This window comes from Drosophila biarmipes, chromosome 2R (genome assembly GCF_025231255.1).
Source record: "Drosophila biarmipes strain raj3 chromosome 2R, RU_DBia_V1.1, whole genome shotgun sequence".
In the NCBI taxonomy this organism is placed as follows: Eukaryota; Metazoa; Arthropoda; class Insecta; order Diptera; family Drosophilidae; genus Drosophila; species Drosophila biarmipes.
In genome coordinates, this window is record NC_066615.1 from 8,746,884 (window position 1) to 8,767,143 (window position 20,260).

A 20,260-nucleotide genomic window follows, 5' to 3' on the forward strand; every position below is an offset into this window, starting at 1 on the left:
AGCAAAATTGTGTAGCGCTACTTTCGCAAGGAAAACATATGATTTGTTTGACATTATGGGGTCGGAAACGCTTCCTTCTTCCTGTTACATAAGTCCCGGCGAATCTAGTATACCATTTCACTCTGCGAGTAACGGGTATAAGTACTCACAGATATAGGATTCCCAAGAGACAGTAGTACAGCCAGATCCTCCAATCCCCTATTAAATCTTGACACTCCCTTGGGATTTGTAGTAGAAATCTTCTTCATCACAGTAAGAAGACTTACTGGTCCCTGGCCGGCCCTCACGATTGGGTTATTCATTTAATTCTTCATAGCCCCTATTTTAAATTGTATTATCAATTTTGTAATATTAATATACTAGTTAAAACTCCAAGAATTTTGTGGCTCCTACATTTGTATCATATTTTTAACGCAATTATTGAATGGAAAATCCGGAAAAGCCGAAAGCAATGAATTACATTTTAATTAAAAGAACCCAACAGTATTAAAATATTAACCAAAATACCAAAGAATGTTACTCTTAGGTTTATCCGGATTCTTAAAAATATCATATTTATAAATGGAGGTTGTACTACATGTGATTAATGCTTACTGTTTGTCTGGGCGAAAAATATGAATATATAAGATCAGTAAGTAGCCAGGTCATTAAGCTCACCATCAAATCCAAGGAACAGAGGAATTTCCCCTGTCGAGCGAGTGAGCGGAAAGGAGTCGTAGCATCCCCGAGAATTCCCCCTATTTCTCTCTGCTCGAGGTGGATGCTGAGCAGTCGTTTCTTCGGAAATCCATTCAAAGAGAGCTAATGTCTCTGAGGTGTGGGCTTGGCTTGCCACCGCCTCGCCAGCATCTCGTTCTCCGATCTCTCTCTGGGCTCCTCGCTGGCCAGGCCGAAGCTTTGGTAACGGCCAACGCCGACTGCTGCCGTTGTGTGCTAAACCGGTTTAAGTTCGAAACTCTGGCTGCACACACTCGGAAAAAACACAGTCCAAGAGCTGGGAGAGACAACAACAAGGAAAACAACGGCAGAAACAATCATTTTCATTTGAAACAAGCAAATGGGCCGCAAAAATGAATAGCATTGGAATTTGAATATTCGAATTGGAGGGTTCGAACTTCGAACTGCGGCTGTGGAGACGATGCCAAATTAATTTTCATCTAATTATGAGTGCTTTGTTTGTATTCAATGTGTGACAAGCAGGTAAACTTCAGCGATGCTTTTATAAATGGGGTTTCTATGGCTTTGTTCTGAGGCGCTTTAAATATCAGCCGAGGGTTTACTCATAGCCTGAAAGACTGAGAGGTATTTCTATATGTAATTTTTTTCCAAAAGAATTCGTTTTCTTTATTTGTATTGAGTTTAGTTGATAGTTGTTAGCATCTAGTTGTTGTACACTTATAATAATATATATTTAGTACAATCTGTTTATATCTACAACGTAAATGATGGCGAAGAGTCTATATTGGTCTTACATTTGACATGTAATGAGTTATATATTTTTTTATTTCAAAAAAATTATATATTTTTTGTTATGATAAAAATTTAAGTAGTTTAGAGTTCGCTTGAAAATAAATTTTGGTTCTTTATTTATAGTATATAAACAGAAGATTAATTTAGCAACACCCTTGAAACACTTTATTTGTTATTAGTTATTGGCTTAAATTTCCGTACCTGGGCAGAAAATAGTGCCCTAGCCATCACTAATCGCGAGTGGATCTGGATTCTGGATTTATTGACCTTGCCGGGCTGCTGGCAGTGGGGCGGCCCTCTTGGCTGCGAATCCTTACATTTCGGAATGCGGCTGTGGTCGGCCGAGGACTGGGGCCGGAGGAGCGATGTTGCTGCTGTTGTTGCTGGTGTCAACATCGGCAACATCGAGCAGCAACAGCAACAGCAACAGCAAAAGCACGTTCGTGGTCTTGACTTTGGGCCGAGGCTGCGACTCTGTCGCCGCACGTACAACAACCATCTTACATAGCCGCCGATTAGCCAAGGTAACAAACGAAGAACTGGCCCAGACCCGGCTCACATCCAAAATGAGCTATCTCACTGCGCAAATCTTTCACTTCTTCGCAGTCGTCGCTCGGCTCTGCTCGGATCTGTTGTTGTCGCTGGCTTTTAAGGGCCTTCCAGGCCTGCAGCCTGCCATTTATCGCAAATGCATTGTGGCAGGCCTCCACGGCACTCCACGCCGGTCCATTCCTCCTGAGTGCCCCGTCTTGCTGGCTCGGCTTTTGTTTCATGCTCCGTGGCTAATGGCACGCAGGCTCCACAGGTTGCCCTGTCGAGTGTTGTTGCAACATGCTGTTGTCGACGGGCGCCCTGCACTCCAAGGTCCAAAGGCAGGGGCAAACCCAGTCCCACACAGAGAGAAATAGTGGGCATCGTTTGGAGGGCTTCCCCGGTCCCTCTAATCAGTCGCCTCTTTCCTATCGCTGTCAGCACTCATAAGTATTGTGTGCCTCACATTTGACCAATCAATATGACTATTTTCGAAACATATTTTGGATGTTCTAATACTATGCTGTACTTACAATATATTCAATATAATGGGTATTATATGGAGATGAGGATGCAAATACTTAAAATCGATAAATTATCACATAAAGTTGGCTATGATACAGTACTTTAAATCAAAATGATATGAAAACTCCATGGTCGGATGTGATATAGTACCTGGCCGACAGCGGGGAAGTGAGATTCCTCTGATTTCTCTGCGTGGAGCACACGTGTGCGTGGCTAAAACGTCCGTTTCTCGGCTTCTCGACTTCTCTGCGCGCTTATCGCCACCAGATTCTCTCTTTCTCCGGAGCTGCCTCTGCTTATCTGACCGGAGTGGCATTCGCTTCGTGCCTTCTGCCCGGATTAAATTTAGCAAATCGAACCGATGCGCTAATTGAACTTGTTGCTGTCCGCTGGCCAAAATGGCCGCCCCACATTGTTGCCTTTGTGGCTGGCTTACCATAATTTACATTTAGCGGCACAAGCCACACATTGCAAGTATTATGGTCGCGGGACGGACTGGACAGATATGTATTTTCGCGGGTATTTATGGGTCGGCGAGCGGGGGAGTGCTGCGTCCCTCGAGGAGCCTGAGATCTCCAGGGCCAAAGCTCCCCGGCGACTCGGACGCTCATATTTCACACTTCACGACAAAGCGATTAAAGTCGCGCAAACAATCTGTTATTGGAGTTGTTGCAATTATGTTTACAAAGACATTAAAAAGGAACGAAAAGCGAACGGCCAAATAAAAATACGAGGAACACACAGCCAACACATCGGGCACAGCGCTAAGCCCAAGCTCAAAAACTCGGAGTCGCTTCGAGAGACGTTGAGGCACTCTGTATTTTGTATTTCTTCTTTTCCACCGCTTGTTTTTGTGTGTTTTTTGAAACGTGAGTCGTGCACCAACAACACAGCAGACGGCGGCGACAATCAATAAAAAAATCAGTAAAAAACCAGAAAGCCAAAAATAAAAACCAAACTCTTTATGCTAAAACGATGGGATGAAGTCAAAGTTTCTGCGTATTTGCACGCCTTTGAGGACGGGGTTAAAGTTAAGGCAGCGCTCGATCTTATGGCCAATTAGCCGGGCCGAATAGGAATACAAACGCACATGAGCTGGCCCCAAAGAGCCATCAAAGCCAGCTCGAATGTGCCCCATCATGCTGGGGATCCAGCAATTAGCTTTAATTCTAAGCAGCTTTTCACAGCCATGTGACAAGTCGCATGCTGATGAGGCACAACCGCGGCCGGAATCCGATCGATCTATCTCGGTATCGACGGACTGCCAAGGCACAGGGCTGTGCCAAAGGGCCGGGAAATCCAATTACGCGCCTTTGGGTGTTGCTTCTTAGGGCTGGCACGCGCTTAGAGTTGGCCAAAATGAGCCATTATTTGGTTAACAAAGTGGGGTACTCCCGATTTGAGTGCTTCGAAAGAATGAAATTTGCGTTATCCCCGGAATACGCTAATGGTTATTTAATTATTGCGGCTAATCACACTCTATTCTATTAATAGCTGGCCTTTTGGCATATTTTTAGACCAACTAATTACTAAAATTGGGTAAGATATTCTGTTTTTAACAAAAGAAAAACAAATAAGAAAACGTTCCCGTTTCATGTTTTACCCTGGGGTCTCAAAAATGTATATTTTCTTTTATATTTATTTTACTTTACCCCACTTTATCATTTTACTAACAAGAATATGTTGACTATTTAAGAAAATACTGAATTCCTTGAGGTTTGAGTTGCCAAGATTCACTATGGCATTGTGATTAAACGTAATTCAGGGCTGTAAGACAGTTTCTCTACAAAATATTCGCAAAAAACGGTTCTTCAGAGCTGGTTATACCTTTTGCGGGTAGGTATTTATGTTTTCCCACTGCTGAGCACCATGTGCCAATGTGCAACACTTCATAATGCAACGAATTCGTTGCGCCCTATGGGCTGGAGCACCCCTGCTCGGCCTGAGACACTTGAGCGCCTCCCGAGCCGATCTTTTGTTACTCCTAATCTGCGTGGCACTTGAGAGTAACGCCTCGACGCCGATTCCCCGACTTCCAGACATCGATGGTGCTGATCACGATGGTCCCAGTGATTCCGACAACCTGTAGAGCGGCCAGGAATCACTTCAAGGGTCTGGTTTTCAGGGCTTTCTTTTGAAATCGGGATGGGAAAGGCAGCGGAGATCATAGACAGATGGAGTGCTGCACTGGGGTGGGGGAGTTAAAAAACATTTCTCCTCGCATGGCATTTTGTACGCTTCATCAAATGTTTATGAGTGTGGGTCGGGGCATCTCGGCGTCTCGGGATCGTATCTTACACCTTTCGAGCGTCGTTTACCTGTGGACCTGGCGAGGGGAGTGCTGGAGTGGCGCAGTTTTGGAGTGCCCTGAAGTGTTTTCTGAGTTCTCGGATCGTTCTCGACTCGATGTTCGGCTGTCAGTTGCATGCTCTTCGATTTTGACAGATGATTCTGTACGGGTTGGGCCTGCACTGGCCTTTGATTGAGGTCTGCTCGCAAGACGGCCATTAATATGTTTGATTGTGGCTGCAGATCCCGGAGATCGGGGCGGCGCTTTCCCCCTACGAAAACTCTTGGAAACGCTTTTCAATTTAAATGTATTTTCATGCTCTGAAACAAAGCGCCGAGCGAGACAATGCAACGCCTCTCGAGAGTCGCAGCGTGGGACTCGAGATTCGAATGCGGCTCGGCGAGTCGGTTGCGCTTTTCCAAGTGCACCTTTTGTCCTCGGCATTTGTTTCTGAGTTATGCCAAAGCGGAGAGGTCAAAACGGTTCGGTGTTACCTGCTGCAACAGTGTCCTTTTGGCCCAATCCCAATCCCGATTCCGTTCCCGCAGAGCACATGGCGCAGGCGTAAAAACCCCGATTTCTTGTGGGCTGGGAACAGGTGAAGAAGAGGCCGCCGAGATCTCGGATCTGCCCTAACAATGTTGACATCGCTCGAACAGAAATCTTTTTGCCAAAAGACAGTTCGTGGCCCACGCAGGCTCGGCTCACAGATACATTGGCAGATGCGGGCACAGATACAGATACAAATGCCGAGATCTTGTGTGCTTATAAGGCAGCATTGCCCACACACACCTAGGTATGTACAACCAGGTGAGAGAGCGGCGATCGGTTTACCTGAGCGTCTTCGAATTCGCCGCAGTTTGGCTGCAACAACAACAGGCGACAGTAAGCAGCAGAACCTCCAGCAACAACAGAGTGCCAAGAAAATTGGGATATACACAAGATCTTACCTGTGAGAGCGACCTGCAATCGATGCGAATCTTAAATGCCCTGTCCCAGCTGTCAGAGTTAAGAGGCTGCCGGATTATCCCCGAAATGGTTTTTTGCCCTTGCTATTAGGTATTTTGGGGCGGGGAAAATCAGAAGACTGCTTCCCAAGTACTTATAGTAAGGAACTCTCTGTCTCAGCCATAAATGGCTTAAAGATACAATTCAACTTTTGTGCTTTAATACCAAATTGGTAAAAACGTATACTATTACAGTTATGATTTTCCAATCTTAAAAATTTATTAAAGATTTACATTCGCTACATAAAACATTAAAATACTTTCTAATGTTCAAGTCGAAAGTTGACTATGTTTTAAGAGTAGGTTATATAGTATCTCTAGTTGTCCATAGGTTTGTAGTCATCTTTCAAGTTTGGTAAAAGATCTGCACTGGCTTGTTATGGTAAGATTCTCAAAGTTAGGGGTATTCAAATAATATTCTTTTATTTAACCATCGTCAGTTGGTATTTGCGATAATTAATATTTAATTTCGATGGGTTAAGCCAATCGTATGAAAACATCCTCTAGCTAGGGTGTTTGGTTGTTGTCAATCCTAAATTTTAAGATTTAACCATGTTCAGTTGGAGTTCCCAACCATTAAATCGCAATTCTGATGGGTTATGCTATGTAGAGCATTCGGTGGCCAGGGCGGATTGCCCCATGTATCTCGCCGCCTCGCTTCGCATTACGCTGACTTTTAAAACGCTGCTACGTCCACGATTACCTGTGGATGTAGCTGCCCGCCGTCGGTGCGAGTGGGAGGGCTGTGGCGAGCGAGCGGGACAGGGCGAGGCGGTGTGCAGCTGTGCGCTATTGTTGTAGTTGCCGCGGTGCTGGCTCTGCTTTTATTTTGACCTGATCTGCGCTTGAGATTCGCCGCTCACCTTTATTTTTACCTGTGGTTCGCTCTCTTCGCCGAGAAAGAGATTGTGAGATTGGCAGAGGGAAGAGAGCGAGAGAGCCGCGGCTTTGGCTTCGCTTTCGGCCTCAGTCTCGAACACAACTTGTTGCTGCGCAGACGCGAATCGCTCCGTGCGGACAGTCCGAGTTCGAATCCCTGCTGTATCTTTGCTCTCGATCGCGGCGATTGCTAATTCGACGATCGTGCTAACCGAAATACCGAGAAGTCGCAGAAATCCGCAAAAATTCCCACTCCAAGCGGGGTGTAGAGCAAGTGCTTCTGGCCCAAACCAAACGTATTTTTGTGATTTCCCTGCTAATTGGCAGCCGGGTCGATCTGCAGTGGCTCGCCAGTTCGCAAGATGGCCAAGTGTGTTTTTGTGCAAGCCAAAGGCTGCGGGGGCAAGGCAACCTCCATTGCTTAGCGCAATTAAAGCTGCGCCTGCGCCTGCGCGCGCCTCCCTAACCTCAAAAATTGAAGTCTGCGGACAAAAAATAATACAAGAAGCTGAAAAATATATCTGAAAAATAACAAAAATATATGTACAAAAGCCTTCGGACAACTCTTGTGGTTCGCAACGTGAAACTGGTTCCTACACAACACACACACTCGTTCAGGCGTTGAAAGACCCACTCGAAATACACAAACACAGGCGCACACAGTGAAATGTAAACACCCATACAGTGGCAAATTGCAACGACAACAGCTTAAGCACAACAACAACAAAAGCAAACGCAGTGAAAGAGTCGAAATAAAATTATAAAAAGCAGTATCTTTGGCACGCAAAGCTGAGCGAGCAAAAAGAGTGGAAAGTAAACCGCAAGTTCAAGAAAAAAATATCGCAAAAAATAACCCCTATGACGTCAGGGGTTATTGCTTGGAACAGGGCCTGATTCATCCCACTGTACCACCCACCGCCCATCGCCCATCGCCCACCGCCCACTCAAAATGCTGCTGCGTCGGCGCAACGGCCTGTGCCTGCCCCTCTTGCTGCTCCTCCTGGCCCACTGCATCTGCATCTGGCCCGCCTCGGCGATCGCCCGGGATCGCTACTCGCGCCAGAACAACCGCCAGCGTCACCAGGACACCGATCGGGATCGCGATCGGGATCGGTTCCTCTACCGGAGCAACGCGGACAGAAATCGACAGAGGAGCGGCTCCCACTTCGCGCTGGGACTGGGAGCCAACGGATCGATTCCCACCATTCTGGAGGATCAGAGCAAGAACGAGTTCGTCAAGGGGAAAAGTAAGTCGCCCGCCGCCGGGATCTATCCATCTTCTTCAAAACTGCGCCCCATCTATCACAATGTGTTTGGTTAGATCATCTGCCTGCCCGCCCATATATCATCCGAAAAAAGCCAAGTCAACCCATATATGGCCACAGTATCAGTTTAACTCTAGAGTTTCCACCGTTTTTGGGTTTTCAGTTTCGTTCCAGCGATATGCTGTCGGTTATCTTATCGCCAGTGGGCTCTTGTTTTAGTTTTGTTTGCCCCTCATGCTGCACTTTATATGTAGCTAAGATTTCGGCTGCATTCAGTGTTATTTGGTCTTATCGTTACCCTGGGAATGCCGGTGATCGAGGGGCGGTTGTGCAACGTATATGAAATAAATGTAATATTTTCCAACTACTATCAGAAAAATAAATACGCGATAAATAGTTAGATAGTTACATTTGAATGTACCCCTTTGGGTTTGCGATACTTAATCATTTCGTATTGGAAATGTGATTGTTTCTAGAATCAGCGCTTCTAAAGGGTGCTAAACTTCTCTGCCAGGCCAGTCTCTTTGTCAAATATCAAGTATACGCCAGGGTATCCCCTAGTCATGAGGGCGCTTTCCCCACTTGCTACCTGCCCTTTGCGCTGGTCTCACCTGCCCTGTGCCTCACCTCTTGACTTGGCGCTGGCTTAGTCAAAGAGTCTTGTGTGCACTGTCGCCCCTGCTCCGGGCACCCCACACCTCGCCACCATCAGATATCGTGGCAAACATGCCCAGAATACCAGAGCCAGAACCAGAACACACTGATTAGCCAAGGAGAGCATTCGTTATGCATTTCGTAATGTCAAATGTACAAGGTAACGCGTAGTTAGTTGGTGCTCAAGTCGCTCGCCTCTTCCCGCCGCCTGCGTGCCCTTTTCCCTGCATCAGCAGCAACTGCAGTTGCGGCAACCACGCAAACTAGCGACACAATTTCCAGCTAAAATGGCGACTCAATCTGTTGACTCGGCAATTCTCGAGGTTTTCTTTTCGGCGAACCCCGCTCGCTGGGCGTTGGGAAATTAATAAAAATTGTATTCGCGCTGCTGGAACTTTCGGCCGGGCCGGCTGTTTGACTAACCATTTGGCCATAATTTAATGAACAGCACTGCGTATCTGGCTGTGTCTGTTTGCACAATACTTTGAGGCAAATGTTTGCATTTGGCGGGCAAACAAAAAGTAAAAAATTAAAAAGGCGGCCCGTCGATATCCAGTATTCAGTGATCTTGTAGCTGCAAATTAATAACTGAGTGTGCGCTCTGTGCGCCGGCAACTGTGCAAATATTGATAGGAAAACTTTGGCCAGGGGTCTATGCTAATGGAGGACAACTGCCACAGACGGTACATAGCCGGTTATGCGGATATGCGGCTAGATAAGCGAGTTGTGGCGGCCGATAAAGATTCCTGCCTCTGAGCCGATAATCGCCAGGGAAGTTACCCCTTTTCGCCCAGACGCCCTTTTTCGCAGGAATTGTGCGAGTTGTTTGCTCGCCGTTACTGTTTCATTTTTCGCTTTATGACCATAAATAAGCACAGCTGCGGTGGATATGCAAATACTGCTAGAGAAAAGCCTGCACGTGCAGGCGAATCGAGACCGTTAAACAAAATCGCAGGGGGTTGAGATACTTGAATAACTCGCAATTGTTGTTGACGTCTTTATAGCTCGAAACACTGCACTCACTGGCAATACTCGTCAACCGTCGTTCATTTCTTTATTCATGCATTTGTAGTACAACTTTGGAGTCGCTATTAATATTTTTCGAAGAAATTTTTATCGTATTGTAATTTGAAGTCTGAAGTCTTTCTTTATACCTTCGTGTTCGTTATTTTCTGGCAGCAGTATCTTTTTATATTAATCCAAATTTGTTTATATATATGGTATATTTGTATAAAAAGTAGAGAAATGTTTACCAAACATTCCAACAAAATAGAAATTTCCTAGAGTTAGAATCTTGTCTACTTATGGGTTTTCCGATTTTCTTTAAAATGTATTAAGAACTTTTAGGTTGTTTTGAAAGTTCCCGATAAAACCCATGTCAATAGTCAACCATTCCGCCTAGACTTTGGTGCTCGAATCTCCCCCCGCATAGATACACACCAACACACACAGACTGAGTGTGCGTGCAGCGCTTGAAAAACCGCATTCCGTAGTGTGCTGTGCTGCGATGGCTTCGTGGGTCCAAGTCCGAGTCCAACCAGCATCCCAATACGATCCGCGGCCCCGAAGACCCCCACTACCTATTTTCCAGCTAATTACGGCGACAGGCACGCGCTGCCTTGGCCTGCTCGAATGTGTGTGTGCGTATCTGTGTGCGCTTTGCATTTTTCCACCATATTTCTGATTAAGCCATCATATCAAAGAAATAATGGCCGAATTCAACTGCGAAATGGCCAGAGCCTGGCTTTCAGCCAGCGCTGAACTTTAAGGCCTGGCCTGCTGCAGTCGTTGATGCATTAGCGCTGCATTTACTTTTAGCTGTTCAACTACTTCCAGCAATTTTGAGCCCGAGTCGAAATACTGGTTTTCTAAAACCCACACAGATGCAGATACAGATACAGATGTGTGTGTCCCTCCGAGAGCGGAGAGCGGCAGAAAATGGAAAAACACAAGGAAAGAGCATCTCGGGCTGCTGCGATTGCGCAGTCTGTCGCTCACTTGTTGATTGTTCCAAAGAGCTGCGCTCTCTGCGCATATTTGTTCGGTTTTCATGGACCAAAGATACTTTTCCTGGGCTGCACAGGGACAAGATGTTGAATTTATTTAATATTCAAAATTCATGCCTAAATTGATGATCAAATTAATAATAATAATCCAGATTTGAACATTTGAAACCCATATTTTTAGGGCTTATAATAAACACTTTATGCACCTACCCTAAAATTATAATTTATAAGTGGGCCATATTTTTTTCCGTGTCGACCCTTGTGAACTTCTCACTGCAGTTCGCTTGGCTTTCTGCCTCCGCCTTTTTTCTTTGCCTATTTTTTCCGCGTGTGGGCGTTCGATTTCGAAAACCAGAGTTAAAGCCGAGGCTGTCGGTCCTCTGCCCACGAATCGCCGCCGTTGCCGAGACCGCTTCTGAGACCTCTCCCCGATTTTCTTTTCCGTCTCGCTCGCGGGCCGTTCTATGCCTAAAAATAGTTGCGAATGCGAAAATTCAAAGCCAGGCAGCAGACCAAAAATGGCGCCAGGGCGTGCTCATTAAGCCAAGTCCAAAGCTGTGGCCAAAAGCTGCAGCTCGGCGCAGTTGGGGGCTTGCGATGATGATTAAGGGGTTCGGGGACTGGATGATGGAAGTTGGATGTCGGGGACTGGGGACTGGGGTTCCAGAACAAAGAGTACTGGCCACAGCGAAAACAATGAGCTTATCTAATCCAGGCATTGCTGTTGCGCTTGCTGTTTTGCTGTTTTACTGTCGTGCCTCACGACCTGCGCCCAATTGTTGTACGAAACAAAATGAACGCGCTTCGAACACGAAAACCCGAAAGCAGAAGATGCTGATCATGGCGATCATGAGGACCGGGGCAGGGGGCCGAGGATCAGGGGCGGGGCGCTGAGGAAAACCAGCCAGATGAGCCGCCACAAGGCATCACCATCACCATCATCTCCAGCCAAGAGGCTGCCTTTTTGTGCCTCTGTTGCAGCATCTTCTTTTCACTTCGCTTCGTGGCCGTTGCCTGATTTGCCTTCGGTCAGGCACTGCCAGAAATCGGGATTCAATTCTGTTTAAATTTCCTTTTTTCGTGTTTTCACTGCCGTCTGAAAATGCTGTTCTGGGCCATTGTATTTTTAAATGCTTGAATTGTGACTGAAATTACTTATTCCATACCTTATTCATAAAAACAATCTGCAAAGTCCCTAAATTGTAATCTGATTGATTTATAGTATGTCAGCATATAAAGAAAAATTATGACCTAGGATTTACTATCTTAACAGTGTATCACTCTTTTTAAATACCTAAACATTCGGTATAATGATTTGGCAAAATACCAAAACAATGCATCTTAATACATGTTTGAAAGATTGTAGTTAGTGTTTCATTCTGGTTAGGAATATATATAAAACGATGTATCCCTTTCACATTTCAAGTTCCCTTCAAGGGGCTTATTTTTGGCAGTGCCCTTTTCGAAACCGAGGACCGTCGATTGTCGGCGCTTTGTTGTTGGTGCTGCTGCCTGCAAATTTGTTATGCCAGGCCAAGCTGAAGATGCGCCTCTGCTTGAAGCGTTTTCTGGCTAAGATTCCCTGGCCCCTGCCCCTGCCCCTGCCCCTGCTCCCTGCTCCCTTTCTCCGCCCCTTGAGCCATCCCACCACCCGCCGCAGTTGCGCTTATTTGCCTTCGCCTTCGTGACGCCACGATGCGAGCATAGAACAGCACCGCTGAAAAGCAGTCAACACGAAAGAAAGTTGCCGCAACAGCATTCTGCAACGCGAAATAGGAGTCAGAAGGAAAGAAATCAGAAAAGCCCGCGGAGAGAGAGGAAAATTGCAAAATCCGCGCACGTAAGCGTCGGGCACTGGAGACTCCGACTCTGGCTCCAATCCGGTGGCGAGCCGATCCCCCTCCCCTAATGAGCTGCGTGTTTTTAATGGCCGCACAAATGAATTTATTAAGCACTTTTACACAATTTCATTGTAAAATAGGCGCGTGCCGAGCCGCCGTGGACTGAAATTGTCGCAAAACAGTTATGAATTATTTATGGGAGTCGGGTTGAGTGGAGCTGGGGGGCAGGAGGCGAGCTTGCCGCAGCGTACCGATCGCATTGCAATCGCCGTCGGACGTTAATCTATGACACCTTGCGATCCGGGCCGCTGCATATCTGAATATCTGCATATGGCGCCCGGTGGAAACTTTCACCGGCGCGTCGCGGCGCGGATCAAATCAGAGTACTTTACTTGTTCATCAAAATATCTCCAAACTCAGTGACCGCCAGCGGCATTAACGGGCAGACATTGACCGATAATTTGATCGAATCGGTTGGGATGGCCGAGCAATCGATCGCACAGCTCCGAATCTTAACTCTGAGAAAACAAAGCCCCTGCCTAATGCCCTTTTAAATCTTTTGTTATATTACAACAAAATCTACACAATTCTTGTTCCTCGCCTGCCCCCGGGCGAGGGTACACAAAAATGTGGCCAGCCATCTGGGGTCTCCGGGTTTTGTTTTTGTTTTTGGCTTGGGTTTCGGTTTCGGGCCATGAGTTAAAAATCTTTTCCACGAAACGAAAACACAGATACACAGATACAGGTAGGGGTAGGTGAAGAGTGCCGAGAGCGCTGCGAGCGTGAGCAACAAAAACTGTTAAGTGCGCAGAACCGGCTGAGCGAGTCGGGTCTGTTGCAGCGATAAAGTCGGGGGTCTGGGGGTCTAGGGGATCGGGGAGCTGCGGGGAACGCCAAGAACGCTTTGCGTCTAGGCCAGAATCGGGGAAAACTTGGGGTCCAAGAGTCAAATTGCCGATGGAAAACCGAAAGAATCGATTATGCAGTCGCTTGGCTTTCCTCCGGCATTTCCCTGCGCGAAGAAAAGGCAAACACAGCAGCTGGAAACAAAAGCAATATTTAGAAAGTCAGCGGAGTGGAGTCTGGAATGCGGTTGCCTATTAATCAGTACGTCAGATGACGAATGGCCAGCGGGGGGATCGAAGGGCGGACGGAGTCGTGTGTGTTGATGGCTTGGCATACAGATCGATAAACAAATACAGCCAATACAGCGGTTTTCCAGAGTCTGCGCCTGCGCTTGTGTTGGTTGATTAATCTCAGCGCCGAGTTCGTTGCCTAAGTCTTTTGTTTTAATGAGCACATCATGAATTATGACTTTGATTTGTGCTGTGCTGTGCTGTGCTGCGCTGCGACCGCTCGAGAGCCGAGTGCCCGGCCACTCATTAATGTTGCCACACTTAGCCTTAGCCTAAGGATTACAAATTAGCCTTTTTGTGAGCCGAGTCTGCTGAGGCCGCTGAGGCCGTCGAGGCGGCGGGCGTGTCGCGCTGGCCAAGAGAAAAATCGCAAATGCCCCGCCACGCTCGATTCGCAAGAAACCCGAGTGGAAGCGTTTGCCTGGCAGGGAATCTCCATCTCCACGGCCGTCGCGTCGTGGCTTAGGTTTCAGGCCTCGAACATGAAAAACCTGGCTGATAAATTGTGCGCGATAAAGCCCAGCCGAGGAGTTGAGAGTCTTGAAAAGGGTTTCGTGATGTCGGCTTCGTTCGGCATGAGAAATGAAGGCGACTGATGATGCTGCCCGGCGGCAGCCTCGACCAAAAAATAAGAAAATAAGACAAACAAAAAGCAAAATAAAAAAGAGACAAACGGGCAGGAACAAAGCTCAAGAATTTGTTCGAAAATTTTTGCGCTTCGATTGCTGCAGCCGCTTTTGATCAGTGTCCAGCGACAAAGTCGAGGTCCCAGTCGTGGCCTCACCTTCGCGTCCACATCCCCTGCTGCTCCTCCACCATCGCCTCCTTTGGCGGAATGCATGGGACGCATATCTGGGGGCATTTAACTTTTTCTTCCCATCGCCAGAGGAATTTCTCTCGGTTTCTGGCGACAGAAATATTTCTGTCTTTGGTTCGTTCCTCCTCATAATTATGGGATATTTGTTCGAAGGAAATCGATAAAGTCGGCGGTCGGGGGAGCGGCCATTTTGTGGATAATTAGTTGGGTGCTCTGCGCCGTGGGTTGGGCCGCTCCACCCTTTCTTATAGGTGGGTGTACAACTCCAACTCTAACTCGAACCACTGACACATGGCACACTTTTTTCGACCCACACGGATCGGCCCACATGGCCCTTTTCATAAGAATCTCCGCATATGAAATTGTATCTATCGGATGCAAATCAATGAAGTTGTCGCCGAAGATGCGCGACTGCGCGAGCGGCTAAAACAGGTCGCTGACTAATGATAAGAGGCCGTCTGGGATGAGGAGCGAGACTGCGTGGGCTGCTAATTATTAACAACGCCAACGGGCACTGAGTGTCTCGCGCCCACTGGTTTCGCTTCGGTTTCTACCTCATTTTACTGCTTCCGAGCCAACAAACAGCCGGGCAAAGCTATTTCCGTTTACGATCCGCCGCTCGAACCCAAATTAATTTCCCCAAACTGCCCGGGCAAGAGTCAATATCAACGTCAACACCTACCTACGACCTGGTGGGCTGTGTATAATTGGACAGTTTAGGGTCAGCCGAATCGAAGCAATCAACCAAAAAACCCATTAGCCCGCATAAACACCCACAGTACTACAACGATTTCCCTTTGTCAACTCTCTTTGCAGTCTGCATCGGCACCAAATCCCGACTGTCGGTGCCCTCGAACAAGGAGCATCACTACCGCAACCTCAGGGATCGGTACACAAACTGCACGTACGTGGATGGCAACCTGGAGCTGACTTGGCTGCCCAACGAGAACTTGAACCTCAGCTTCCTGGACAACATTCGGGAGGTCACCGGCTACATACTGATCAGCCATGTGGACGTCAAGAAAGTGGTGTTCCCAAAGTACGTTCGCTATTGAATCTTTTTTGTAGAGATATTTTAGAAATAAACATATTCAAATCCTAAAGCTATTAGGATAATATGACTCTTTTTAAAAATATGGCACTCTGCGTTTTGATTAAATTTCATAATTTTTTTCTTTAATAAAAACGCACTCAATCCAGGGAAAAGTATCATAATTTTCATAAGGCCATGATACTTTAATATAGCCTAGCGCCTTATGAGTGTTAAAACTTTAACTAATCCCTTACATTCCCATTCCCAGACTGCAAATCATTCGCGGCCGCACACTGTTCAGCTTGACCGTGGAGGAGGAGAAGTACGCCTTCTTCGTCACCTACTCCAAGATGTACACGCTGGAGATGCCCGATTTGCGCGACGTCCTCAACGGCCAGGTGGGCTTCTACAACAACTACAACCTCTGCCACATGCGGACGATCCAGTGGCCGGAGATAGTGTCCAATGGCAAGGATGCGTACTACAAGTACAACTTCACGGCTCCGGAGCGCGAGTGCCCCAAGTGCCACGAGAGCTGTGCCCACGGTTGCTGGGGCGAGGGTCCCCACAACTGCCAGAAGTTCAGCAAGCTGACCTGTTCGCCCCAGTGTGCCGGAGGTCGGTGCTACGGACCCAAGCCGCGGGAGTGCTGCCACCTCTTCTGCGCCGGCGGATGCAACGGACCCACGCAGAAGGACTGCATCGCCTGCAAGAACTTCTTCGACGAGGGCGTCTGCAAGGAGGAGTGCCCGCCCATGAGGAAGTACAACCCCACCACCTACGTGCTGGAGGCCAATCCGGACGGCAAGTACGCGTACGGAGCCACCTGTGTGAAGGAGTGTCCCGGCCACCTGCTGCGCGACAATGGCGCCTGTGTCAGGAGCTGTCCCCCCGACAAGATGGACAAGAACAGCGAGTGTGTGCCCTGCAATGGACCCTGCCCCAAAACCTGTCCAGGTGTTGCAGTCCTCCATGCCGGTAACATCGACTCCTTCCGGAACTGCACGGTGATCGATGGCAACATTCGCATCCTGGATCAGACCTTCTCGGGCTTCCAGGATGTCTACGCCAACTACACAATGGGGCCGCGCTATATTCCCCTGGATCCAGAGCGACTGGAGGTCTTCTCCACCGTTAAGGAGATCACTGGCTACCTGAACATCGAGGGCACCCACGAGGACTTCCGGAACCTCTCGTACTTCCGCAACCTGGAGATCATCCACGGCCGCCAGCTGATGGAGAGCATGTTTGCCGCCCTGGCGATCGTCAAGTCCTCTCTGCACAGCCTGGAGATGCGCAGTCTCAAGCAGATCAGCTCCGGCAGTGTGGTCATCCAGCACAACAGAAACCTCTGCTACGTGGGCAACATCCGCTGGCCTGCCATTCAGGTTCACTCCGATCAAAAGGTGTGGGTCAACGAGAACCTCAGGGCGGATCGATGCGGTAAGCATATATAACAGTTCGTAACTGCGATCTATCTTTATCTAACATTTACTTTATTATGATACAGAGAAAAACGGAACCGTTTGCTCGGATCAGTGCAACGAGGATGGCTGCTGGGGAGCTGGCACGGATCAGTGTCTGACCTGCAAGAACTTCAACTTCAATGGCACCTGCATCGCCGACTGTGGTAACATCTCAAAGTAAGTAACTTCCCACGTCGAAATGTAGACCAATCATCTAACCGATTTTCTTCTTCCTATAACAGTGCCTTTCAGTTCGATAACAAGACCTGCAAGACGTGCCATCCCGAGTGCCAGACGTGCACGGGAGCTGGAGCGGACCACTGCCAGGAGTGCGTCCACGTGCGGGACGGCCAGCACTGTGTGGCCGAGTGTCCGGGCAACAAGTACAATGACAATGGCGTCTGTCGGGAGTGCCATGCCACCTGCGACGGATGCACGGGGCCCAATGACACCATCGGTTTGGGGGCCTGCAAGACCTGCAATCTGGCCATCATCAACACGGATGCCACGGTGAAGCGCTGCCTGCTGAAGGACGACAAGTGTCCGGATGGCTACTTCTGGGAGTATGTGCATCCGCAGGAGCAGGGATCGCTGAAGCCGCTGGCCGGGAGAGCCGTCTGCCGGAAGTGTCATCCCCTGTGCGAGCTGTGCACCAACTATGGATACCACGAACAGGTCTGCTCCAAGTGCACCCACTACAAGCGGCGGGAGCAGTGCGAGACCGAGTGCCCGGCGGATCACTACACGGATGAGGACCGGCGGGAGTGCTTCCAGTGCCATCCCGAGTGCAATGGATGCACCGGTCCAGGGGTGGACGATTGCCTGGCCTGCCGAAACTTCAAGCTATTCGACGTGAACGAGACGGGTCCCTATGCTAACTCCACGATGTTCAACTGCACCTCGAAGTGTCCTCTGGAGATGCGCTATGTTAACTACCAGTTCGCGGACATTGGTCCCTACTGCGCCTCCCGACCGCCAAGGAGCAGCAAGATGACCGCCAATCTGGATGTGAACATGATCTTCATCATCACCGGGGCCGTCCTGGTGCCCACCATCTGCATCCTGTGCGTGGTCACCTACATTTGCCGGCAGAAGCAGAAGGCCAAGAAGGAGACCGTCAAGATGACCATGGCCCTGTCTGGCTGCGAGGATTCCGAGCCACTGCGTCCTTCGAACATCGGTGCCAATCTGTGCAAGCTGCGCATCGTCAAGGATGCCGAGTTGCGCAAGGGCGGCGTCCTCGGAATGGGAGCCTTCGGACGAGTGTACAAGGGTGTATGGGTGCCGGAGAATGAGAACGTGAAGATCCCGGTGGCCATCAAGGAGCTGCTCAAGTCCACAGGTGCCGAGTCCAGCGAAGAGTTCCTCCGCGAGGCCTACATCATGGCCTCCGTGGAGCACGTAAATTTGCTTAAGCTGTTGGCCGTCTGCATGTCCTCGCAGATGATGTTGATCACCCAGCTGATGCCGCTGGGTTGCCTGCTGGACTACGTGCGGAATAACCGGGACAAGATCGGCTCCAAGGCCCTGCTCAACTGGAGCACCCAGATCGCCAAGGGCATGTCGTATCTGGAGGAGAAGCGTCTAGTCCACCGTGACCTGGCGGCCCGCAATGTCCTGGTTCAGACGCCATCGCTGGTGAAGATCACCGACTTCGGACTAGCCAAGTTGCTGAGTAGCGACTCCAATGAGTACAAGGCGCCCGGTGGCAAGATGCCCATCAAGTGGCTGGCCCTGGAGTGCATCCGCAACCGTGTCTTCACCAGCAAATCGGATGTGTGGGCCTTTGGGGTGACCATTTGGGAGCTGCTGACCTTTGGCCAGCGGCCGCATGAGAACATCCCGGCCAAGGATATCCCAGATCTCATCGAAGTCGGCCTGAAGCTGGAGCAGCCAGAGATCTGCTCGCTGGACATTTACTGCACCCTCCTCTCCTGCTGGCACTTAGATGCCGCCATGCGACCCACCTTCAAGCAGCTGACCACGGTCTTCGCAGAGTTCGCCAGGGATCCGGGTCGCTATCTGGCCATTCCTGGGGACAAGTTCACCCGCCTGCCGGCCTACACAAGTCAGGATGAGAAGGATCTCATCCGCAAGTTGGCGCCCACCACGGATGGCTCCGAGGCAGTCGTGGAGGCGGACGACTATCTCCAACCAAAGGCTGCACCAGGTCCTAGCCACCGAACGGACTGCACCGATGAGATACCCAAGCTGAATCGCTACTGCAAGGATCCCAGCAACAAGAACTCGAGTGCCGGCGACGATGAGACCGATTCGAGTGCCCGGGAAGTGGGCGTGGGCAACCTGCGGCTGGATCTGCCAGTCGACGAGGATGACTACCTGATGCCCACTTGCCAGCCGGGACCAAACAATAATAACAACACCAACAATCCCAACCAAAACAACATGGCAGCGGTAGGCGTGTCCGCTGGCTACATGGATCTCATCGGAGTGCCCGTCAGCGTGGACAATCCGGAGTATCTGCTAAATGCGCAGACGCTGGGGATCAGCGAGGCGCCGATACCCACTCAGACCATCGGTATCCCGGTGATGGGTGTGCCCGGCACCATGGAGGTCAAGGTACCCATGCCGGGCAGTGAACCCACTAGCTCCGATCACGAGTACTACAACGATACCCAAAGAGAGCTGCAGCCGCTGCACCGGAACCGCAACACGGAGACCAGGGTGTAGACTGCCACCTCGCGGGAGGAGCGATTGCCAATGGAGGAGGAGAATCTTGCCAAGTGCCTTTGGAAGCCATCGCCGGCTCGTATCCTAGATGGGAGCCCGTGCGCCTGTACAAAGCCTAGACCGACCCATAGATTTGTATATTACTACCGATATTACTCTCTAGTGTACTTAGCCAGTCCCCCTGTGTATATGCTATACGACTTCTCTATCCTAGCCTCTAAGCAATCAGTAGTCAGCAGGGATCGTCGTCGCGGTCCTGCGCTTGTAGCATCCATGTAATTACGAGAACAAAACACCGAAAGTGCATTTCTTAGACGCCTCCGCCACGCCAAGCTCGGAGAGATCGAGATCTTAACCAGATCGGCTCCACCGGAGGGCGCACACTGAGCTTAGCCGAGAGGTCAGATTCCCTTGGGCGTCACTTACTTCTTGTACTTGTAGTTAGTAGCCGTAGTCTCTTGTAGCGCCTATTTCCAACTGTGATATAGTTTTTAGGACTCGACCTAAGGACTTTCAAAACCACGATGAACAAATCGAACGACTCGACACACAAATAAGAAGAAATAGTAGAAAAACTAATCAATGTGTAGCCACATAGCGATCTTATGCAACTTTAGGCCTAGTTTCAAATCCCATTCGATAATTTCAA

At 49.1% G+C, this 20,260-nt stretch overlaps 1 protein-coding gene across 2 annotated transcripts in view; it reads left to right on the top strand.

Annotated features, from left to right (window-relative positions):
• LOC108026641 (epidermal growth factor receptor) overlaps nt 1–19,746 on the top strand; it is a 36,793-nt gene extending 17,047 nt beyond the window's left edge. The window contains exons 1-5 of one of the 2 annotated variants that reach the window (XM_017097664.3): nt 6,795–7,949; nt 15,238–15,460; nt 15,723–16,897; nt 16,965–17,097; nt 17,163–19,746. In XM_017097664.3, the coding sequence (XP_016953153.1) occupies nt 7,652–7,949; nt 15,238–15,460; nt 15,723–16,897; nt 16,965–17,097; nt 17,163–19,611 (4,278 nt within the window). In that variant the 5' untranslated portion in view covers nt 6,795–7,651 and the 3' untranslated portion in view covers nt 19,612–19,746. Of the gene's footprint in view, nt 1–6,794; nt 7,950–15,237; nt 15,461–15,722; nt 16,898–16,964; nt 17,098–17,162 lie in introns of those variants that run through there. The other variant, XM_017097665.3, reaches the window with a different exon arrangement.
• Nucleotides 19,747–20,260: the final 514 nt, after the last annotated feature.